General features: G+C 39.2%; 3 protein-coding genes and 1 long non-coding RNA gene across 5 annotated transcripts in view; 2 read left to right on the top strand and 2 right to left on the bottom strand.

Annotated features, from left to right (window-relative positions):
• The first annotated feature begins 68 nt into the window (after window positions 1–68).
• LOC116291527 (gamma-aminobutyric acid type B receptor subunit 1) lies at window positions 69–13,256 on the top strand. 2 transcript variants are annotated; one of them, XM_031698701.2, is made up of 19 exons: window positions 69–296; window positions 1,499–1,682; window positions 3,312–3,449; window positions 3,811–3,981; window positions 4,273–4,374; window positions 4,486–4,551; window positions 4,983–5,177; window positions 5,630–5,842; window positions 6,666–6,729; window positions 6,956–7,039; window positions 7,360–7,510; window positions 7,825–7,957; window positions 8,261–8,368; window positions 8,664–8,786; window positions 9,172–9,504; window positions 9,771–9,991; window positions 10,751–11,056; window positions 11,604–11,799; window positions 12,109–13,256. In XM_031698701.2, exons 2-19 carry the CDS (start codon window positions 1,500–1,502, stop codon window positions 13,042–13,044), a joined length of 3,723 nt encoding a protein of 1,240 aa, XP_031554561.1. In that variant the 5' UTR covers window positions 69–296; window position 1,499; the 3' UTR covers window positions 13,045–13,256. The 2 variants fall into 2 exon arrangements, with proteins under 2 accessions (XP_031554561.1, XP_031554560.1); XM_031698700.2 differs by lacking the exon at window positions 69–296 and having other exon boundaries at window positions 1,294–1,682.
• On the bottom strand, window positions 13,242–20,943 carry LOC116291530 (ATPase family gene 2 protein homolog A). Its single transcript, XM_031698714.2, has 15 exons — window positions 20,708–20,943; window positions 20,250–20,365; window positions 19,742–19,784; window positions 19,503–19,540; window positions 19,152–19,231; window positions 18,909–18,967; window positions 18,029–18,607; window positions 17,529–17,658; window positions 16,698–16,878; window positions 15,867–16,054; window positions 15,303–15,546; window positions 14,856–14,939; window positions 14,481–14,660; window positions 13,926–14,091; window positions 13,242–13,832 (listed from the first exon to the last, which is right to left on the bottom strand). Exons 1-15 carry the CDS (start codon window positions 20,895–20,897, stop codon window positions 13,444–13,446), a joined length of 2,667 nt encoding a protein of 888 aa, XP_031554574.1. The 5' UTR covers window positions 20,898–20,943; the 3' UTR covers window positions 13,242–13,443.
• A 50-nt stretch (window positions 20,944–20,993) lies between these two features.
• LOC116291532 (N-acetylglucosamine-6-phosphate deacetylase) overlaps window positions 20,994–24,745 on the top strand; it is an 8,857-nt gene continuing 5,105 nt past the window's right edge. Inside the window, exons 1-4 of the mRNA XM_031698715.2 lie at window positions 20,994–21,104; window positions 22,596–22,801; window positions 23,567–23,706; window positions 24,487–24,541. Of these exons, the coding sequence (XP_031554575.1) occupies window positions 22,606–22,801; window positions 23,567–23,706; window positions 24,487–24,541 (391 nt within the window). The 5' untranslated portion in view covers window positions 20,994–21,104; window positions 22,596–22,605. The remainder of the gene's footprint in view (window positions 21,105–22,595; window positions 22,802–23,566; window positions 23,707–24,486; window positions 24,542–24,745) is intronic.
• The window catches only part of LOC116291533 (uncharacterized), a 26,250-nt gene continuing 25,017 nt past the window's right edge, over window positions 23,513–24,745 (bottom strand). The window contains exons 2-3 of the long non-coding RNA XR_004196589.2: window positions 24,365–24,396; window positions 23,513–23,751 (exon numbers count right to left, since the gene is read on the bottom strand). This is a non-coding gene — a long non-coding RNA (uncharacterized LOC116291533). The remainder of the gene's footprint in view (window positions 23,752–24,364; window positions 24,397–24,745) is intronic.

Here is a 24,745-nt window from a genome sequence, read left to right as displayed (position 1 = left end):
GGTTCCTGTGTTTCATTTAGCCGAGCCTATCGATTCAGCGCCTGGTATAAAGACTCTTATCTGGGGAAATCGGATTTCTTATTCCCTTTTGCCTTTTGCAGCCGTTCTCAGTGTCGGTCCGTGTAACGCTACTGAGCGACACTAAGAACGACTGCTGAGGAGACTAGCATTAACGGGGTATTCACTTTTTTGTCAAATGAAAGCCAGTGAAAATCCCAGTCTATGGAGAAATGGCGGACTGGTTGAGCTCCCTGGTTCCCGAGGAAGACGTGGCCCGGAAGACGTGGGAATATCAGGTAGAGGCAAACTCACAAACTGATAAACTAATTAATTTTGGCATTTTTCATTACCTAAAATTAGATCGAAAATTTCTTAATAATTATGCAGTTGGTTATAGTCATTTTAGTATTCCGAATATTTCAGATTACCTTAATTTTAAACTTCAAATTTTCCGATTGTTGGCGGGAAATACGATGGTCATCAACGTCGCTGAATTGATCTTTTAAAGTGCCTCTAGTGCCTGATTACAGACCAATTTAGAACAAATCCTCACATTGTCATAAACGCGTTTTTCAATTTTTTTTTCTCGTTTCAAACGAATTCCTGATTTTTTACGGCACGAAAAAGTTGGCAAAATTCTCGTGCCCACTCCTCTCGAAATTTCTCATTCAGTACCGCGTCCGAGAAGCCTGAAAAATTGTATAGACTTACGTTATCGGGGTGCTACACCATTTTTTTTTTTGTGGGTCGAGAGTGCTGTTTTTAAAAGTTTCAAGAAAGAAAATATGCCGAAATATTGAGCTTTTACTTATTGTACGAGTTAATCCAACTTGGAAGAATGCGCAAGTCTTTCACTTTTGGAACGTATCACCCCGATGACGTATCGCACCAGTCCCCCTTACCCGCGGTCCTTATATGAAAAGGCGCGTTTTCAAAACTCATTTAAAAATCAGGAATGCATCCAATTTCGAAAAAAATTTGGATTTTCGCATTTGAATGAATATATCTTCAACTTACATAAGGTCTGTGATTAGGCATTAGGGGCACTTTAGGATTTTCAATATTTAAGAGAGAAGCAGACTGTTTTGATTGACATGCGACATTTTTATAATACCCAAGAAGCTTAACTAAGTGTCCTTGAGCAAACATTAAAGGGATAATTAACTTTTAAAATAACTCGAAATGTGCTCATTGTAGCGTCATACCCACGCACAGCAAATTTGATTACCGCGACTTGACCTTTGTCGAGTGTTTCCCTCTTAGTTTTGAGATACGGTCTTTGTTAATTAGTGAGTGTATACAAAAAGGAAAGTTGCTAGCATTAAATGAGGCGGGCAACAACGCTGTCCGTGTCGCTGCGAGCGTTTTGACATATCATGGCAGTCATTTAATGTCAGTACAAAGATGTACAAAGCTCTTTATTAGTTTTACGAAAGATGAAGCTCCTACACACCTATCGCCATCCACAGGCTTTAATATACCTTCTTGTATTCTTTAGTATGGATTTTCTCGCTGTTCGCAGCACAAGATCAAAGCTTTTCCTTGGTGGGATGTTCTCTCACGGGAGTCACCATGCGATTGATTCACTGCAGCTTGTGTGTGAGAATGCATTGGAGATTGTGAATAATCGTACTGATATACTACCAGAATACCAGCTTTATTTGCTACCCAACGATACTAAGGTAAATACGATAGCATACCGACTTTGACAGCTATCCCGAGTCTGAAGTTAGCTCGTACGAGAGAACCATACCATCTAGGTTGACTTGCTCGCACCCCAGGCGAAACAGTACTATAACGTAGATGGCAAATGCATTTTTTAATTAGAAGGTACCAAATTATTGATCAAACTGTTTCACTTAAAGTTGTTAATAGTATCACATTGAAGATTAACTATTTAATATTCTTGCTGATTTTTGACAATACTTATTGCAATCAGTTTGTAAAGTTTGCTCTTATGACTCGGTGTTATCCAATGAGTCCTTTAATCTCATGAGATGGTTCTCTATCTACAGGAGCTTATACTGATCAGCTTTAGATAATTCATATAGTTCATATATGGTGGATCAAAACTTGATTATCCGTATTGCAAATGCGTCACAAATAACGCCCCACCTAATCCATTTTTTTATTTACAAGTGGCGTAGGTAATCCAGAATCCAATTCAATTCAGTACTAAAGAGCCCATTCGTGCTTCAAAAACGGAACCATCTTTGCAAACGATTTCAATAACTTTGGAATGTTACGCATGTTGATTTGTGTTTGAATTGTCAACATACAAAAATTTCATCGTGAAAAAGCAAAGCCCCCTGTTGTTTTGCTTGAAAACGTAAAGGTTACCTTGTGTAAAAGTTTGTTTAAGTTCAACACTGTCAGAACGCGAACTGTTCAGTTTGTAGTGTTTGGTTTTAACTGTGTCTGTGATTTGGACATTTCATATTTCATCAACAAATATTGTGAATGAGCATGTTGAGTGAACGAAAATTCTTGAGTACTTTGTCACGGTCGACTCAGACATCTTCTTTAAACCGGATTTGTAGTAAATACCAATTACAGAAACCTATAATGGAAACCTTTTACTAAGGCATAAATAAGATGTTGCATGAGAAGATATTTTTTGAGACGGGCCTATAAGACGAAGGAATAATTTAGCGTTTGAAGAAGAGAAGTTAAATGAAGATAATCATGATGGTGAAGATGACATCAATTTGGAGAAGATACCAATTAATTACAGAAACCTTTAATGAAACCCTTACGAAGGCATAAAAAGATGTTGTATGAGAAGTAGTAATTTTGGAGACGGTGTCTGCAAGAGTAAGGGAGAAGTTGGCGGTTGAAGAAGAAGAAAATGAATAAAATGATAATGGTGATTGACATCAATGATGATATTGTAGGGAATAAAAAACAGGAACAAAAACTTTGTTAGAGACTAAGAATGAAAGAAAGAAAAAAGTGAAAAAGACAAAGAACTATTTCATTGTTGCTGTGGCCAAAAATCCAAAACATACTGTCATAGGAGGAATAGTTTGCAAAATTGGAAGTCTATTAAACAACCCGATTGTTTGTATGTGGATTAAAACTATGCAAATAAAGAGCTGGGTTGATAGAAATTACTTTGACATATGCAATCACAATTTAATAGATTTTCTGTGAACATGCCACCATTTTACCAATCTCTAAGTACGCCGATCAGACAGCAAGCCATTAAGAATCGGTTCCGACCTGAAATGCATAATCAGGGCCAACATTTATAGATATTGCGCTGTGCCAGGTACTGCCAACATAACGTTGATTTTCTTTGCTTTTTTTAGTGCGACGAAGCTTACGGTACACAGGTGTTGTTTGAGTACATCTTGCGAAGACCTCCTATAATAATGCTCTTTGGAGCTGGATGCTCATCTGTGACCCGATCTGTGGCCCAAACAGCTTGGCAGTGGAACTTAGTTCAAGTAGGTAGAGTGGGAATAAAGTTTGCAAGTAATATTTCAAAGCCGAGAATGAGGACTGGACGGGATTTCAAGTCCAATCAATTAGTACCAGTGCGAGGCGAAGCCGACTGACTGAATTTCCTTTCACATGACTTTACCAGGTTTCAAGTAACATCATGTGACCCAAAAATAGCCCATTGATTGGCTGGTTTCCTCATGAATTATTAATGAGCATGAGAAGGGAAGGGAACGTATATTTGTAATAGACCCCTTGCATGTGACGTCAAATAAGCTCAATTTGGAGGACAAAACAAAAGAATGAATAAGCTGCAATTGCGACGTGCTGCAAGGGGTCTATAAAAGCGACCATTTCTCTTTATAGGTTTCATATGCATCTACATCCAGTGAGCTCTCAAATCACGATCGCTATCCACTATTGTACAGAGTAGTGGCACCGCAGTCTACCTATAATGCAGCAAGTCTGAAGTTTTTTGAGTTGTACAAGTGGAATAGAATAGCTACGCTGGTTCAAAATGAACGTGAGTTTAACGAGGTGAGACCAACATTCGGTTCAAATTCACTTGAGTTTCGGTACTCAATCTTGGATTCTAGATAGTCCATGATACGGATTGCATGTCAGCATTCGTTCTCTGCATTACGGGTTCTCCACCATGCACACTGGAAAAATCGTACGCCTTCCAAATATTGGAAATAGACCAAACATGGAAAAGATCATGACATATTTTGATTGTTCATTATTGTGGCTTTACTATTAATGTGACAGAATTGACCTTTTTATTTGATAGTTTGTGTTTTACTATATTTTGCTTTTTATCGAACAAAGATGATGGCTGAATTACACCAGGAACTAGCAAAACAAAACTTCACCATTGTTGCTTCTGAAAGCTTTACCACAGACTCTAAAAGTGAAATCAGAGCACTCAAGGTAATACATTTTCTGGAATGTTTTTCTACCTGGCAGTTTTGACAATGGCAGGGTTTTCCATTAAACGTCGGGTACTTTTTGTGGTTGACTGAATTCTCCTTTTTGTTTTAGGAAAAAGATGCTCGTATAATAGCGGGTATGTTCCACGAAGATAAAGCAAGGCAAGTGTTCTGTGAGGTAAGTCAGGAGGCTTAATCCTAAAGCTTTGCTCCTGAAGTTGTAACACGCTCAGTAGTTATAGCAAGCGTGTACGATCGCATGCTATGATACTACTGTACTTGCAAATATGCATGTTATCAACAGCAACGTCGTCACCATTATTATCATAAGGCAACGACTTGATTTATAAGACTAGGACAAACCGATGAGCCAGCACATCACATATTTTCCCCATCTGTGTGGGGGTCCTTCCTACATCAGATCCGCCCATGTTTTGCTACACAGCTTTCGTTCACAACTGCAGTCATAAGCATCCCACGTATGTCAACAGTTATATACAGTTATCACATGATCATTACCCCCATCCATAAGCTTAACAAAACTACCATGTCATCTTAAACAATATCGTGAGCATAATTCAGACGCTGATGTGTTTTTTCCGTCCCAAGGCATACAAGCTTGGAATGTATGGTGCCAAGTACGTATGGCTTCTACTCGACTGGTATGACAACCATAAATGGTGGTTGAAGAACGACCAACAAGTTGATTGTACACAAGACCAACTGACACGTGCTACAAGCGGCTACTTCTCTTTTGAACATTTGAACCCTGTGACCAATGGCAAACCTGGTATATCTGGTCTGGTAAGTGGTTGAGCAAATATGTATACAATGGATGCTGCTTCTTTTTAAAAGAATCTTGATAATACAATTGTGACGGAATGTATTGTTCCTTAAGTGTCCATTTGTGTTTTGTTGGTGTCCCTCGGGGCAGGGGTTGTGGCGCGACTATTTAAGAGCGGGGCCATGTGCTTGGGAAAAAACGAGGAGCTCGAAGTAAGTAGAGCGGCCGAAAGGATCTATTGAAAAGTTAGGACATTCACGTTCTTGGGTAAACTGGACGATCTCTTACTGAACAAAACTATAGTAGAGAAAAGGTGAAACTAAAGCTATTAAAGAAAAAGAGTAACAAAGAAACAAGTTGTTACACAATTAAGATCAATGGCCCTTTTTTAATCGATCATTCTGATCTGCATTATTGTCGTCCACAGGGACCTAAAACTAAAACATTGATCTTCAATTGTTGGTATTTCTAGACAATTCAAGACATAAGGAACATATTTAGTACTTCCAATCCATACGCCCCATTTGCCTTTGATGCAGTCTGGGTCATGGCCCTCTCGTTGCACAAAGCGGCAGAGAAACTTCATCTAGAAAACATGACTCTTGATAGCTTTACTTACGAGAATAAAGAAATAGCAAAGATTATTCGAACTTCAGTTCAGGACATGTCATTCCAAGGTGTCACGGTAAGCCAGTAACATGATTCGTTGATGATAGACAGAGAGCTAGTTAGCGTTCTACATATTAGTTTGTACTTCAGTTATCATGGGAGCGTATTTTACTGCTTCCTGCACGGAGACATTTACTCTGATATTGAAAGCTCATGCAAGCTTCAAGGAATTAGTGTGAGGTATAACTGAGGATCAAGTAAGGCTCCTCTCGCTTTGCGCAAGTACTATCCGCCACAGAGCAGTTTCCGTTTGACTGTGAAAACCTCACGGCACGAGCACGGTCGTGACACAGCAAGGCATACGTCAGACCAATCACATTACGCGAGAATTTACTCTCCATCCACAATCAAATGCCCGAAACACGGCATAAACACGGCGTTGATACAGTCACACCAAGGTCACGGAACTGCCAGACCAATCACATTGCCCGAGAAAAAAAATTCCCCAATCAAAATTTTAAGAAATATCATGGTCACGGCAAGGCACGCATACAGCACCGACTTTTTCACAGTCATACGAAAACTGTTCTAGAAGCCATGCTCGTGACCGTAACAATGTCTTTGCATGAGGTTTCTGTATACACCAAATTGAAAATACGTTTTCGGAGTGAAAAGGTTAAAACATCGACGCTAAGACCGAGGGGTGTTTTGGGTGAAAACTGACAAAGCTGCTTCGTTTGGTTACTCGAACCAATGTTCAAGAACTGCAATATGCATGTTATTAGTGACATTAACTGTTTACCCAGAACACCCTTCGGCCTTAGCTTTCATGACAGAACTTAATAAAGTAAAAGTCCTTAATTCTTCTCCATTGACACTAATTTGTTTGTCGCGATCAGGGCCATATAAAGTTCAATAAGCAAGGTGACAGAGTTGGTCCTGTTCGGCTTAAACAACTTCAAAGTAAGACGATATGCAATTTTTGTAAAATTGTCAACCACATCAAGATCAAGGATACGTTCACAGGATTCTCCATCTTCAATTTAACCTTTTTCTATGATTCGTCACTTTTACTTGTTTATGATCACAAGGGAAACAAGCCCTATCCTAGGAGTGAAAATGAACCATTCCTTTACGTCTTTGTATAGTTACCCCTTCTCTTGTGTCATTCACGAATCTCTATTTGCAGATGGAGTACATTTAACAGTAGCAGTTTATGAACCAAGTATTAAAAGCATCACTAAAAACAACACATCCAAGGTTATGTGGCAAGGTGGGTCACTCTCATGATAACCGCGCGCAATTAGTTACTCATGGTCAATTTCATTACATTGGTAGCACAGGGAAAGGGGGCAAATCTTGAGGATCCAGAGCAATGCCCCAACACACCCTTGAAAAGTTTAAAATTGAGGCTCTCGCATTCCAGTGCAGCAGTTAATGTTAAGCCTTCGCGGTCCCTGTAGCACAACAATTTCCGCAGCTAAAGCTAAGCCTCTAGACCCGTACATTCGTTTGCTTCTACGAGTACCATAGTTTATACAACAATTTTGCAAACATCACTAGCACTCATCATCTGCAACTTTCCTGCTCCAGGTTCAGGCCCTCCTTCTGACACCCCGCACATTGCTTACCAAACAGAATACATCGCATGGAGTCTGTTCTGGTTTATCATCACAGTGACATCATGTGGTATCTTGTTGTCCCTGCTGTTCCTCGCCTTTAACATTAAGTATCGTCATAACAGGTAAGATTGCCTAACAGCCAACGTTTTGCTGTGGTTAGGGGTGTACATACTCATACACACTTGAATTGTATTATAATATCGACTTACTCAATGATTCGGAACGCGTTTAGAAAAGTAAGAGGACCAGAAGGTAAATGTGCCATACCTGATCTTCTTCACGAGCCACGTAAACACGTGCAAACACAAGCTAAAGTGTTCAAGTAAAGTTTCCACCGAATGAACAAATTATGACGCAAGCACAAGCCAGCTTTGCGCCATTGAAACTAGGAATCTATTATGACAAAGCAAAGACATTATCTTTCATATCTTCCCAGTTATATCAAGTCTTCAAGCCCTTGTTTGAACAATGTGATCATAGTAGGAGCGCTCCTTATCTATGCTTCGGTGTTTTCAATACTGTTAGACAGTCGTGTCCTGAGTGGAAAGTTGTTGCCTTATATGTGCACAGTAAGTACCAATAGTCTCGTATATAAGGTGTCAAATCTCCATGATTCCTGGACATGCTATATCAGGAACACATCCTATCGTCATTTCATCCGACAAAATTGTTTGTCCGCCCTCGTTCATTAGCTCCAGTCCTTCTCAAGTTCTTCTCGAGTTCTTCTCCCTTTCTGGCTTCACTCCCAATAACCGCTTCCATCTTTTCCTTCTATTATGTCACTAAGATATATAACATTTGCACTCGTACAGCTACTGTTTCATGAGTCAAGCAAAAAGATATAATATTAGTTTGAATTCATGTTACTTCAGATTACAGTGTTTCTACTTGGGATTGGCTACAGTCTGATGTTTGGAGCCATGTTTACGAAGACATGGAGGGTCCACCAAGTACTCAACAAAGCTTATTCCAAGCAAAAGGTGTGTTTTTGTTAGAGGATTACTATTGGAATAACATTTATGATAGGAGCAAAAGTCCAGGCTTTGGTCAATTTTGTTCAACACCCCATGGAAGAATTGACGCCATTGCCACCATGTTGGTACGTTGAGTTCAACTACAGATTTGGCTTCTTTTATAACACTGTAACGACCAACATTCTGTCACATCTTGGGTCCTTTTATTTTCGTAGGAAGGATTGCACGCCACTTATATCGAGAATACTTTCTAATTACTGGTCTACTTTTTAAATGGCCGACTCTAATTTGACCATTTCAGATGTTTGGATGCAGTGAGCTGATTGGCCTGGTTCTTATATTACTAGTGATTGATGTCATTGTGTTTAGCCTATGGACAGCACTGGATCCATTCACCCTCAATATGAAAACCACGACTCGAAAGGTAAGTAAAAACCGTTGATGCCAAGCTGATAAAAAAGCGAAGCGCAATGTTTTCTCCTTTTTACGACCACGTGTCATTCCCTTGAAAAAAAAATATTCTATAACTACGGGTAATTCTTGGTAAGATACGAGCATAGTGATTTACCCTAAGCTAAGAGATCACAGCGTGTATGAGACACAGACCTACGCGGCAAGCCATCGCACACCATGACCCCCGAGGAGATTCTACACGATGATGATGATGATGAAGAGATCACACAACCTAGGTCTACAGTTTTAAAACAATGCACCCAAGCTGAAAAGGCGTATTCATCAGTGTTGATGCTGTCTGATGTAACCGCATGTGTTTGGGCATGTTTAAAACAATAATATCCTTCTACCCTCAGGTACACAGCCACAGTTCCGAAGCGATCTTTTTTCAGTACGAGTGCTGTCACTCCCAGTCCATGACCACGTGGTATTACGTCATATTTGGCTACAAAGGTTTCATGCTATTGGTTGGATGCTTTGTTGCCTGGGAGACGCGTAAAGTCAAGGTCAAGTCACTAAACGATTCCCATTTCATCTGTACGAGTATTTTTACCATCGTTTTCGCTGTGTTCATCGGAGTACCGCTGACCTTCCTGATCCCGGACCATAGGGACGCCCACGTGACTGTTTTGGCCTTGTGCTTAATTCTGCCAACGACCATATCTTTGTGCCTAATCTTTGTTCCAAAGGTAAAAGTAACTGGAAACGTATTGAGCTCGCATCTTTTGATACGCTTGATTCGTAACAGTGCAGCGCCCAAAAAATTTGATTGGAGAAAAACCTCGTGTCATGATTGGTTCAAAGTATGTTGTCAATTCGTACCGTAACCGTGTTATGATTTTTGATGTTTGACTTTACGTAGGTTTACGGTCTGAAAGTGTCTACATTTACTATGCGTTCAGCATGACCTTTTGGAGCATGTTGCTTAGTCTTTCAGTTGTTTCTTAACCATCAGATTGGCAAAATGAAGAAACATCCAGAAGAATTCCTTCAACTAAAGTCTCTCACAGTTATGCGTGCTGCTAAGGAATACAGCAATCGTTCCGCACAGCGCTCATCCAATGATGCTCTCAATGCCACCATACAGCGTCTACAGGTTGACTTGGCGAAGGTCAAAAAGGAACTCAGGGATCAAAAAGCTCTAAACGCAACTGTGCGACCGGTCGATAAAAACAGGTTAGTAAGGTGCAACCTAATCCCCAAACCAGGCAAACATCTGCAACTGATGCAAGGCAACGTATGGTAGTCCTTAAATCATTACATTAGATTAAATATTTTCATCCCTCAGCAAAGATCAATTTCAATAAACAATTCAACATGAATAACAAAGATCAATTTCAATTCTAATTGGATCTATCAGTAGCCTTATCAAGTGTGTTGCAAAACCTGTTAATAGTTTTTCCTTCCAACCCTAAAGTGGTAAATCCGATTCGATTTAAATTCAAGTTAAGTTTCCAAAGATCAAACAACTTAAACGCGAAGGCATGTGCTAACATGAAAAAAATTCAACGAGAATGACTTTAGATATATCTACGCCAGAACTGAAATTTTAACAATTTTAACAAAGACTAAAAGTAAAATCAGAATGCTTGGCCCTTCGTCCGCACCGTAAAGAGACGAATGGACTGCAAAAGAACTTCTGTCTGCTACACTGTATTTGTTCTACAAAATCCAAGATTATTTCCATTATTGAAATGGACATAACAGTATAAAACCATAACAAGGTTTACCTTTCGCATACTGGTCTAAACGTCTACATTTTCTAAACTAAGCCCACCCCCTCTCCCTACTTTTTAGGGCGCTCCATGGTCCTTGCTTCACCACTACATGACTCACCCGGACTGCGAACGCTGAGCAAATTCATACTAAAGATGCTTGTTGTTTAAAGTTTTAAATGATAATATTTTTAAAATGATCAACTTTCATATCTTACAGGTTCGATGTAGACAGTGTTGATAACAGTGTTGATAACACGCCAAGATGTACAAGGAAACCTCTTGCCATACGATCAAATACGTGTTTTAACATCAAAGAAGATTCAAAGTCCCACCAAACAAATCAACACAGAAGATGCAACACCTTCTCAGAGGCCTATCTACCTAATGGCCACATGACACACGACAGTCACGTGGAAGATCTAAAGGTGGAAAACGAAAGCCTGAGACATCGACTGCGCCAGTCTAAGATAATCGAGGCAGGAAAGATGTGCAAGGTGTTGTATGAAAATGCTGAACTGAACAGGTAAGTGAGTCGTAGAAAAACAATAAACCTAATCCAGTGTTTTCCCATTTCACGGACTTACCACGTGTCAGTCCCTTGAGTATCATTTCTTTCTTCTGAGTGACATATAAATATGTATCAGTATACGAAATGGGAAAATGTTAAGCCCAAGTTGGTCCATTCAGGAGGGTTGTACCTATTCCTTAAGCGAAGCTAACACGCACGCCAGCCTTTTTTATCTACTTTTATGATTAAGTGACACTGACCAACATTCCCGACTAGTATTTAGGTCTCCCCAAGCAAGGTACCAACGCTCTTACTTGCTATTTTGATCCAAGAAAGCCAAAGGCCAAAAACAATGGTTTTAATTTTGGGGACGTTTTCTAGGTAGAATATATATGTGTCAGCATGAGAAGTTCATTTTAGTTGTTCTGGCGGTATTCATGATTTTTGACCTTAAAGGCCTTCATAACAACCCTAATCTAAGATAAGAGAACCTAGTAGCAAAATACTAACCAAACCATTCATTTTCTTAAAATTTTAAAAAAGAAGAATTTTTTTTTTGTAGAAAAATAGTTGAATTAAGCATGAAGCAAACTCCAAGCAGCGAGAATGACGCGGTGTCTCGCCTGATGAAAGAAAACAACGAGCTTAAAAGACAACTTGGAGAAGTGAGCATCCTCAATTCGGTCTGGTGTGATGTGACTCCCAAGTTGAAACGAAAGGGAACTACAGAGAACAAGCACAAGAAAGACTTGAAAGAAGTAAGAAAAATAAAGTTTGTTGTTGCCGATGTTCTTCTGCATCACCACTTCAAATTACCACCATCTTCACCACCGCCAGCGCCACCTTCATTACCACTATCTTCACGACCACCATTTTCATGACCACCATCCTCATCAACGCCACCGTCACCGTCATCGCCATCACCATGACAACCACCAACACCCCCACCATTTGTTTTTAAGTCAGACTTTAGATAATCTAAAACTGAAGTTGAATGCATAAATGTACTGACTATAGATGTATATCTATTGAATGTTTTATAAGGACTCTCATATGTCTATTCATAGCTGCAGCATCTGTTGACAGTGGATCTGGGCGGTGGAAGGGCAAGTTCATTTGGTGCATCACACTCAAGGCGGCCGCCTACAATAGGACTTTCCCAGTCTTCACTCAACCTTCTCGACCCAAAGGAATCCCATCGAGAGGTTATAGGAGAGAGCCAAGAGAATGAAAAGAAAGCTGAAGACAATGATAAAGATGTTTTTGCTAGTGATAAGAAACTTAACAGTGAAACTAAGTGGGTGGAGGTTAATGGAGATGAAGCAAAACCGATTGACCAACATGATGAGGACCGAGTCAATGATGAGCAAATGCCGTTCAAGGAAGAAGTCAAAATAGAACTTGATCATAACAGCAACATTCGACAAGAAAACGAGTTATCGAAGCCAACTTTCCCAAGTGATGAACCAAGTTTGCTGTGTGCCGACAACAAAGGCTTTGAAGACGAGGAATCCGCCATACCTGAGACCAAGACAGATCATACAGATGATGCTACAGATATGTTTGTTCCTGATAAAACACAAGAAGTTGAACGTAAACCAGTAAAACAATTCGACAAAATATGGGCCGCTAATGAAAACAGTAATACCAGGGAACTGCTGAGAAAAGGTAAAGTGCGGCTACGATCACAGACAACTTATTCGACTTATGATGATGACGAAGACGATTATCGGCTGAGAAGAACCTTGAGTGCTGATTGTAATCCCAGATCAAAGCAAAATAACGATCCTCGCTCTCTGTCACCCAACAGAACTCGAACTGTCATAGGCAGTGATAACAGCGACTCAGAAGTCGATTCAGCGCAACTCTCGCCCCAGGATTACACGAAAGTTGGTGGTGGCGAAAGTACTGGAAGCGAGGAATGTTCCATAGAAAGAAAAAGGAAATCCAAGAGAGATAAAAAAACGAAGATCGAGAAAGTTGAAAAGACTTTCTTTGTGTAAAAAAAGAGAGGCAGTTGACAAAGCCATGGTAGCCATGTTGGGGGCATGAGAAAATATTACGTCCCGCCAAAATGGCCGCCGTGAGGTACTTTGTAAACGATGAATTGAGATATTTATATGCAACCATGTACAATGCTCTGTAAATAAATCACATGATCCTCATGTGATTTTCAATTATAAATAATCGAATTAAAATATAGCTGCATTGCTAAACATAAGATGTATTTTGAATTTTGCCTTTCGTTGATCTGAACGAAAGCTGGATTTTATTCTCGATTTACCTCTCAGAATGTAGTTTCTTGTACATGTTGTCTTATTTTTCCATTTTTCTATCGTTTAACGGACGTTTTCACTATATTTTTTTGTGCCAAAAACTCATCCATTAGCTCAAAAACTCTTTCAGATGGAATGAATTCCAATCCGTTGCTGAAATTTGTCATAAAATTTCGTACTTTCCATGTTGATTCTTGGTTTCACGGCTGAAAGAGCTTTCTCAAAATGTCTCCACCTTACTTCTTTCGCCTGGATGTCTTCCTCTAGTGCTGACAATGCGGCTTCTTTGCACACGGCAGCAATCTCCGCTCCGGAGTATCCCTCAGTCCTTTCGCCCAAGTCTTCGATTTTAACATCGTCACCACAGGGAGTCCGCTTTAGGTGAATTCTTATGATGTCTTCTCGAGTGTCCCAGTCAGGAAGAGGTACATAAATTACTCTGTCTAGTCTGCCAGGCCTCATGAGTGCCTTGTCAATCATATCTGGTCTATTGGTTGCTGCTATCAAGATCACATCTGAGACAAAAGACAAACAATAATCACAATTCAGGGATAGAGCACAGCAGAGCAGAGCAGAATAAAGAAAAGCAAGCGAATGTTTTTAAGTACCTTTGAGTGTTTCTACGCCATCTAATTCTGTCAAAAGTTGGGTTAGAACTCGGTCAGACACAGACGATCCATGGCCATCACCATCACTACCTCGCTGTACAGCAACAGCATCAATCTCGTCAAAGAATACAATGGAAGGAGCTGCAGCGCGCGCCTTGCGGAAAACCTGGTTAATACCAAAACCACAAAACAATACTGATTAGGATGGAATCACAGACATCATGGGAATATTATTGGAATCAAGGGTGGTGTGCGGCAGTACACTCGCCTCTTACCCCAGGACCGGTCTCAGTTTGGCACCACATGTGAGTAGAGTTTATAAGGTCTCTCCCGTGATTCGAGGTTTTTTCTTTTCTTCCCCCTCCCCCCCCCCCCCCCCCCCCCCTCGCCCCCCAAAATTTGACACGCTAGATTCTAATTCGATCTGCGAGCTAGCCGTGGCCTTGCTTCAGCTGATCAACCTAGAGGTTGTTTCATGGTATCGATGAAATTTGAAGGATTTTTTTAAAAACATATATTTGGGGGCATTTGTACGCACAGAAAGACAAGACCTACCTCTCGTATTGCCTTCTCAGACTCGCCAACCCATTTACTGAACAGCTCAGGTCCTTTAATAGCAATAAAGTTTAGTCCTGTCTCAGTAGCTAACGCCCTGGCGATAAGGGTCTTGCTGCAGCCAGGGGGCCCGTACATAAGAATACCACGTGGTGGGCGTATACCCATGCGATGGAACGCCTGTCAAGAGTGGGGAAAGGATTATCTTCATATCAAAAGTACCCTAAAAGAGGCGAGTTGATCCAAGATCATGCCTTTGGTATTTTAGTGGACCTTTTCAGCTTCAGCTTATAAGGCCTAGTGCATTTAGTTTTACAATCAAAGTGTATCTGCGAAAAAATTATAGGAAGATCAACAGAGAAGTTCTCTCTTTACCTCTGGGTGTTTCAAAGGCCATTCGACAGCCTCTCTTAGTTTCTGCTTGATCATTTTGTTTCCTCCAACGTCATTCCAACGAACCTAAGGAAACGCAACAAAAAGAAGAAAAAAAAGTGACATGCGACTCTGTACTTGGTACTCTATAGTTAATTGGCCGTTTGCATGATGGCGTCATTTTAGAACCACTACGAAAATGCTTGGCGAATTTCTTTCTTATTCAAATTTGTCTTCCCTCATGAGAATAGTAAGACAATTGGTGCTAAATAACTGAACAAGAATGATGGTAAATGCATGACGCCACAATGGCAGTGTCCTATTAGGGGAAGGGTGTGTGTGTGTGTGTGTGTGTGTGTGTGTGTGTGTGTGTGTGTGTGTGTGTGTGTGTGTTTGTGTGTGTATGGGGGAGGGGGGTTGTTGCAAATGTTTCTTGTCATCCTTGCTTACCTTAGGGATGTCAAGAGCTACTTCTCTCATGGCACTGGGTCGAACTTGCCTGAACGCCAGCTTCATGTCTTCACTTGTCACGAGTAACTGATTCTTGACTCGTTCATCTTTAACTTCGGTCTTCTCATTTTGCGAACTGCCACGATTTTCGTTACCAAGGCAACGCTTAAAAGCCAGTAGCCCGGCCTCTTTACAAACAGCTGCCAAGTCTGCTCCGACGTATCCATGCGAGGTATCAGCAAAGCTTCGATGTAAAGGAAATAGGAATGGTATTGTGGTGAAAATGCATTGTCTTCACGCACCAAATTACTTCATTTTGATTGTTTTTTTATAGTAGTATTACAATTCCATAAGTAATACAGGGTTACCGCTCCACCTACTTATTTTGTTCTATATACACAGGATCTTAGGAATTCGAAAAACATTAGTTTAGCTTACTATCCTTTTGTTGTCCTCGAAGGAAAAAAATTCTGTCGCCCGACTGACCAAAGGCATTGATTTTACTCAATCTCAAGTCGCCCCTTCCCTTCCCGTTAAATATGTTTAGGACCCGTAGACACATACCTCGTAATTTCGTCGTCTCGTAGGCTGTTTGGTACATTCCTTAACACAGTTGTAATTATCTCGCGTCTGCTGGCTACATTTGGTATTCCTATTTCTATTTCCCTATCGAATCGACCTGGCCGACGAAGGGCTGGGTCGAGTGCGTCAGGTCGATTCGTGGCTGCTAAAACCATCACGTGACCTACGCCCTTGCCATAAAAAATAGAAAGGGTAAGACGTAAAAAATACACCTTAGCAATGATAAAAGGGACTCGTAAAATGGCGGTGCCGCTTCAATTCATTATCCAATTAATTGTATTCAGTCATCATTAGTGACTTTTAATTTCCTTTTTTCTCAATTTTTTATCCAGAAACCAAAATTTAATTTAAAGGATTGCACTTGATTTTTACAAAAACGGATAATGCCAAAAGTTAATAGTTGGGACTGCGTTGGTGCGTTGAATAGAAAGGAACTTAAACGACGTGTAACCAGTATAATTACGAACGTTTTAGACAGGGTTCAAGTTTTTTTCTTATACACGTGACTATTGCAGTTTATCACTGATAAACTACAAAGAATGGGAAAATGGCGGTTCCTTCTTAACAGGCCTTTTTACCTATGGCGTAATGTTTTATCATTTCACACCACCTATAATCCCCTTGAGAATAAAATTCTTTGTTTGAGTCGTATCCATATTCATGTGTTTCCTCGTGCGCAATCGTTGAACAAAGAAATGATACTCTAGGGAATGACATGTGGTCTGAACTGGATAAACATCACGCCAAAGGTAAAGAGGTTTACTCATCTCCCCTTCGCGACATTTGATCCTGAATCCAGATGAGGTATCTCACCTTGTCCATACCATCCATCAACGTCAGGAGTGTAGCAACAACTCGTTTCTCAAATTCGTTCTGCACTTTGTCTCGTCGTGGACACAGCGCATCGATCTCATCGATAAAAACAATACTCGGCGCTTGTTCTTCTGCTTCGCTGAATATCTCCCTCAAACGAGCTTCAGACTCACCGTAGTACCTGTAATCACATAAATATATTGTTCTGGGCCAGCTCACAAAACCCAGCTTCGCAACTTATACATGGGTGACCCAAGGCCATTGACAGCAAGAGTAGAATTTTGTCCGTTGTCTTTTCTTGAAATGCGCCTTGAGTAACACGGCTTTCATACATTTGATTATAAAGATTTCTTACGGAAGTACAGGTGTAAAAATGCTCAAGGAAGATCAAGATGGGGGTGTCAAATCAACAACAGCTGTGAGCCGATCGACACGCGTATGTTTACTGACAGTTCATCCCGTGTAAAAGCTGATAAGAAACCTTTAGCATGACGTTCTTGCTACGTACCACAAACCTCAAACTGCAGTTCAACGTCAGACGTTTTTCGTCAAACGTTCGACATTTAGGAAGGCGTCATAACGAAGTTGTTGCTGGAAGAGGCACCATATTGAATTTCATTGATGCTGAGTGTTTTTCTCCGTGTTTACGGGCGTGTTTCTGGGCGTGATCCCTAGCAGTTCTGCTGAAAACCTGATGCTAAAGGTCTCTAAATGATCTCCGTCATTAACAAAGCATTTACTCTAAAGAGAGTGAAGAGTGCGCGAATCGATTAAACAATCTAAAGTATTCTATACTGTACCTTGTTTAGCTATGGTTGATCAATGACTCACCTGCTTAAGATATCCGGACCATTAATACATATAAAGTGCACCCTTGTTTCATTGGCTACTGCACGTGCAACCATGGTTTTACCAGTACCTGATGGTCCATACAGCAGGACACCACGAGAAGGTGGAACACCTGACAATAATCCAAAAGCCACAAGTATTACACAACATATCTGCAAACTCTGTCATTATTAGTCATGGGGGGGGGGGGGGGGGGGGGAGTACCCACTCTTCCTTTCTGTAAGCTTTTAAAGTGAAGATGGGAACTCAGGTAGCCAAATTCAATGTTTTATCATTAAATGCTTAACGTAGCCTGCGTCACATCCGCACTTTTCTCAGTTAAGTCCGAGAAAAAGTCTGTGTGACGCAGTCTATATTTAACGCTTCCCATTCTCAACTACTTGTATCAGCAGCTGGTTTTGTCTCAATGCTTAAGAAGTATTACGAAACAATATTATCTTGGACAGATACAGATTCACATGGTAATGTTAAGAAGTACCCACCATATGCAGAAAACAATTCAGGGTGTTTTAGAGGCATTTCTACCATCTCTCGTACAGCCTGTACTTGTGCACCAAGCCCACCAATTGAACTAAAAGTCAGCTTATTCCTAGATGTCTTATCAGAGCTTCTTGTTGTGCCATGTGGGACAACAGTCAAAAATGTCTCATCAGATGACACATAATAATAGAGCTGATCATGAGGTATAGTACTTTCATTGGTCCTGTTCTGCTCTGTTAGACTATCAGTTTCCATACTAGAGCTAAGTTTGCAATGTTTACTGTTATCAACATTTGAAGTCTTTTGATTTTTGCCATCCAAAATTGTAGCAGCATTAAGTGATAAAGACAGCAGTTGCTGACTCAATTCTTGACTAGAATCATCTCCACAAGTTCTTTTATCATCACAGTTTGATTCAGTTTTTCTATTTTCCATATTCGCAATACCAAAGCTTTTGTCTTTTTTTAGTGTTACAAATGAAGTAGTATTCTTTGGACCCGACACATTTAAAACCTTTAACCTTCTTGCTTGACCATAATATGTGACATCTAAAAAATCATCTTCGGAAATGTGATGCCCATCTGAAAAAAATATCACAATATAGAACTAACAATAGGATTTTGTTTAAGATTCTATCAAAGGGAAGGGGGGGGAATCTCCTATAACTCAGAATGATTTGTAAGGGCATTGGCTCATTACCTAGACAGCCAATATATAGCTCCACATTAAAACTTTATTATACTTTAAATTCTATTGCTTGGAACTCTTTTATAAAGGGTTAGAGGGGCACATGATTTAACTAATATATATTTAGTTATTTTATTAACAATTATGTAACATAATATTTAGATATTAAATAATAAGAATTTAATAATTACTTACCTAATTGCTGTAGGCAGTAATTCGTGAATGACTTGTTTACTTCAAACTCCACCTGGTTGCTGAATTGCATCAAAACGTTTTTTAATGTTTTTGTAATAATGAACTCCAATTAACTATATATTAACTGTATTTGCATGTGTTCATTGCTTCTTGATAATACCTGATAAATATTATCATTAACACAAATTTTGTATTAATAAAGAAGCAATGAACACATGCAAATACATGGTTGAAGAGACTTACCATAACTGGAGTTCAACCTTTGAAGCATGCATGCATATTCCATTTAGTTTGCTAACTTGGATGGGATCACCTGAAGACAACTATAAAATAAAATAATGTAAAACTGTCATTGGCTTAAATCTGACACTGTAGTGTTGCAAATAAAAGGAGGAGAGAAAGAGACAAAGATATGGAAAAGCTAGCCCTTTTATTTACTCAGAGTTCTGGTAATCCGGTTTGCATGACCATGGGCTGGCCAGCACCAGCAGAGATAAAAAACGAGGGGCTAAATGTTTGAATATATTTTGCAACTTAACTGTCTGACTTGTGCAAATAATCAAGAAAACTATACAACCCGGGTTTTTTCCTCACCTTGCAGTTTAAGATACATATAGAAGAAAGTGCCACACCTAAAAGATATCATAAAAAAACGTCCATACTTTAAAACTATAACTCATAACCACATTGATGAAACAATGCAAGGCAGGTGATATTTCCAAACATCAGCTGTTGTTTTGGATTGTGTTGTTTTGATTTGATAAACAATTTGATTGACACCCTGTCCCACCCTCCCATAGTCAATAAAATAAACAGATACAAGTTGTACTTACATTCAGGTGAAATTGAACTTGATGGCCAAGCAAGACAGACAGCCTGTAAAAAGAAATTAAACAATATGAAATGGTTGGATATTAGCTGGACTGAACATACACCAACAAACAAATATGATTACATGTACATGCATGGTACATTGTTTTAGTTATTTATCACACATCAGAAATTCAAACTTTCTTCCGTACAAACTATTCAATTTTGTTCTTTTTCTGACCCTACACCCCTACCCCTTGGAATTTCCAAATTCCTCTGTGAGGAGGGGGGGGGGGGGTTTCTGGAACTACACAATCCATGCACATGGTGACAATAAATTGCCTTTGCCTTTGCCTTGCCTTGCCACAGATCCAGTTCATGCCTTGCCACAGATCCAGTTCATGCCTCATATCAATAATGAACAACATATTTGGTGAATTTTGAATTGCAAATTGGCACAGTATAAACAATGTGTAACAAATTACTGTAACGCGATGCCTCCTCTACATACAGAAACAGATGTGAACATACATAATTTGATTGTGATTTCAAAAGGACTTTTCCACCAATGCAAATCTTGGCTGTTCTCATTGTATTAATGTTCAGTAAGATGATGTCATCTCTGGATGGCAATGGGAATTTACTGTCTGTATCATAATAAAAGAAAATACATGTCATCTACGAGTACACTAACTTTCCCAGAATAGTATGAAAATATTTCATAAAATATTACACAATATTATACAAGGACTGCAGAGCACTGTCAAAATGGGTTAGAGTCTTAGATTGGAAAATAAAGCAGACTTGTATTTATTAACTGGGTATTAGAATAAAAGCAGCTTCCCTGCCCAGCCCTTCTCATGACACACACAACAACACAGGTAACCCAAAGTCAACAAATGCCCAATATAATAATAACCTTGTAATAAATACTATTTGCTTAGAAAATGATAGAATACATATAGCAACAAAGCTTGAATAATTGTTACCGGTAATGAGCTTTGCCTGTCTGTCCACAACTCTACCATACAAGACACCATCTTCAATGAAACAGTACTTGTCTAATAACTCTATACCACGACCATCACATAGAGTTTTATGATCTTCAACATGTCGTACATACACTAGTCTACCACAGATCTCGCAAACCTGCCATATTTCTTGTCTCTTTTTGCTCATTTTTACGATCTTTTCCCTTCTCTCTGAAACACGTGTGGATCACATATTTTGATCGGCAGCGAATAACCGCTGTTTGTAAACACTACTGGCGCATATCCAATATGGCTGCCGGATCATTAGGTTATTAGGGCCGATCACCTCGGCTTTTATACAATTTTATTGCTCTTTTCAACGCTCGTTTAGTATTAAGCAACAATTAATACCAAGGTAAGTCTATGAGGCTTTAAAGTTGAGGCTTTTTTGGTATAAATAAGCGGTTTTTATTGTATTTGTAAGAGCTTGTTTTCATTGGCTCTCGAGGGTACTTCATAAAACTGACATAATGGGTGTCATGTGGTACGCGGATCGGGTGTTACTGGTGTTTTACTCTGATAAAATACGTCTGGATCGCAGTTTCAGAATACGGGAATACGGATGAAGTTTCATTAATCACGAGCTTTACATCATGTAATAGAGCTGCCTTTTTTATAAGAAAACAGAACTTGACTGGCTCGATGCATTTGTGTTTTTTTGATCAGATGTGTTTCATTTATGATCTGTTTACTTAATTTGAAGTGTACCTTTATTGTATATCTTTGCATTTCTTTTTAACTTAAGTGAACATTCTTTTTCAGGCTCATCATGCCTGGATCAAAAAATACTGAATGTAGTGGTAGTGTGTGTGAGTGAAAAGTGTCCCCAATTAGTGCGAAAGTGTACAACGACTAGACACTTAAATAAGGATATTTATCAGAACTGTTCATGAATTCATTCATGAATGAGTCCTACCAAATTGTACTCACCACCATATTCCTTTAACAGGGAACTCCCTATAAGACATCTTCACCTTTCATTTAGTTGAGCTACTGTAATATAAATTCCCCGGGGGGGGGGGGGTACTCCCCTATATTCACTATATGAGTACGTGCTGCCAAACAAGGTATGGTTTTCAGCGTTTCTACTCTGGAACAGGGTATATAAAATCGCGCTCACTCTGGAACAGGGTATATGAAATCATGCTCTCTCCTCTCTGAAACATGGTATCCATTTTTGCAATACCGGAACAGGGTATGATTTTCAGCAATCTTGCTCTGGAACAGGGTATGAATTTCAGCGATCTTACTCTGGAACAGGGTCAGGGTTCAGTGGGCTCAGCGGCACATCCCTACCCTAAACTGAGAAGAGTACCCCCCGGGTATAAATTGTTAAAAATTGGTCAAGAGAATAGGGCCACTTATGCGGAAGGAGGGGGGGATAAGACGCATCTTAAATAGGCGCATCTTACATAACAAGTGAAGTGACAGCATGAACAGAAAATACAAAATTTGTTTTAAAAAATGTTTTAATTTTGAATAAGATGCATCTTATTCAGGAACAGGGTTAAGCCGCACCTTAAATAAGATGGGAACATGTTGTATAAATGTATAAATAAGTTCTGCCACCAGAAAAGAGGGCATCAAACTGTGTGTCAAACCATTATATGTTAATAATATTTATTATACAACACTCAATTTCCTTGTGGGGCTCGAAAAAATATGGCTGATTTCGCTTGTAAAGTTATTCGACAGTAATACACAACTATAGCAGTGTAACATAGTTGTAAGTATAACAAGGCAATAGCTATTGGTGCAGTATAAAAATAATGAACAATATATGATAAGAATATGAAAGGAATCCATAATAATTTTTAATAATTATTACAATCCCATTTATCTTCAGTGCTTTCATCATGTCTAAATTATACAAGTTCTTCAATTGCCGGCTGTTGCGCGATGGTGCTCTTATTAGAGAAGACTTATGGATCAGGAGTGGTAAAATCCTTGATCCAAGAGAAGTGTTTTGGCATGAGAAGATGCAAGCTGATGTTGAGATTGATTGTGGAGGACTCATCCTTGCCCCTGGCTTCATAGATGTACAGATCAATGGTAAGATTTATTTTCATTGAATCTCTAGCTCATGATCAGATAAACAAACAAAACAAACCCCCCAAAAATAATTTTGTCAAACCCTGAAAAAATGTTTGCTTTGATCTAAGTCAGGACATGACTAACTCACAGATCAAGCCCTAAAGCAGCCATTGCTCTGATCAAAGTCAGGGAATGACTAACTCGGCAGATCAAATGTTGAAATATTCTCTGGGCTGATCTGAAGCACAGGTGGCATGCACTGCTAATATGCTGCCTCTCACCAATGTGAATGAGGTTTGAGCCCTCAAAAGTTTTTTTTTTTGGATCTCTCCTCAGCTTCAAGAGTTTTTCCTCCAGGTTTTTTGGTCTATCCTCCCTCCAAAAAAAGTTGACTTCTGAATTCTAATTTGATCTGTTTTACTGCCTTATTGATTGGGTTAGTAAACCTGTTAGGCATTAAGCCATCCACACAGGAGTAGTAAAGGCATAAGAGTGTAAAAATTACTTATCAATCAAATTGGAATTAGAAAATTGGTATGGTTTTGCAGAGGGAGGACAATCTGGAGAACAATCCATGAATCAAGGGAGAGACAAAACAAAACAATGCTCACATGTGACTCTGTGTCCAGGAATCAAACCACAGCACCTCAGGGGGTAACGTCACTAAATGAAATCGGCTTTCTGTTTTCCTGAAATCACTGCTAAGGAATTTAACTTGCAATAATGCTGTTTATAATATAATAAAGTTGTTTATTATTGTGGTTTTTTTCATTTAATATTCAGGTGGTTTTGGGGTAGATTTTTCCACGCCTTCAGATGTTATGAAAGAAGGTGTTATGAAGGTTGCTAAAGGTCTGCTTCAACATGGCTGTACATCATTCTGCCCAACTGTTATCACATCTGAAGAAAGTCTCTACAAAAAGGTACAACATAACTCCTATGTTTGCTGCTCAACTTTAAGTTTACACCTGTTGATTATAACAGTAAGGATAATAGTTATAACAATCATCATCTTCGATGTCAATAGGGACTTTAAGAATAAACAAACAAATTTGAGGATGGTGATAAAGGGACAATGATGCAAGCACTCTTTAATATTTTCAAAATGTTTTTTCTAGAATGTGGAAAAGCCCCAACTACTGTAAACATGTAGTGAGGATGATAATATGAAAGACAATGGCATGTGCACTTATTTCATCACCATCATCATTAACACTACCACCACCATTGTAGAGCTCTATTATTTTTTTATATTCTGGACAGTTAATTCTAGATATCTTGGGTTTTTAACTTCCACGAATAAAAAACATTTCCATGAATAAAAATGATGTCAAGGGAGGTACATGTATTTAAGTTTATTTGTCATCATTTGTAAATTGAAACACTTATTGATATAAGGAAACAAACCTTTCTATTAACTCCGAGTAAGGCAATGACATTCTATACAGGATGTTTCACTGCCTCAGAAGAGTTTTGTATATTTAATAACGCCTCCTATGACATCACACTCATTAACATATTGGAAATATAAACCTTGATATCTCCAAGATGCATCAATCAAATCATGTAAAAATATCTTACCATTCAACTATTCACCTCATGTTACATCGATGCTGAAAATATTGAGTAGGCACTTTAACATACATAATGAACATTATATTTAAATAGAATAATAACAAACATTTCTATTTTCACAATTCAAGGTTCTCCCAAGTATCAGAAGGACTCCAGGAGGAGCTCATGGAGCTACAGTTCTTGGTAAGTAAATGATGATCACATGATCCAGTGATTGACGGCCCCCACCAATCACTTTCCTGCCTTTTATGGGTTTCCTGTGGTAGTGGTTTTCTCCTACCCAAAGTTGGAATGCATTGTTTTCATTCTACATTTTAAATAATTCTCTTGTCTGACTGTTCTAAGTTGCCTGGTAACAGTAATTGCAATGTAATACATTTGTAAGGT

The sequence above is a fragment of the Actinia tenebrosa genome, unplaced genomic scaffold (assembly GCF_029948245.1).
Source record: "Actinia tenebrosa isolate PJP-AT-01 unplaced genomic scaffold, QUT_ActTen_1.0 PGA_scaffold6__47_contigs__length_16458017, whole genome shotgun sequence".
Lineage (NCBI taxonomy): Eukaryota > Metazoa > Cnidaria > Anthozoa > Actiniaria > Actiniidae > Actinia > Actinia tenebrosa.
This window is presented reverse-complemented; position numbering and strand designations above follow the sequence as displayed.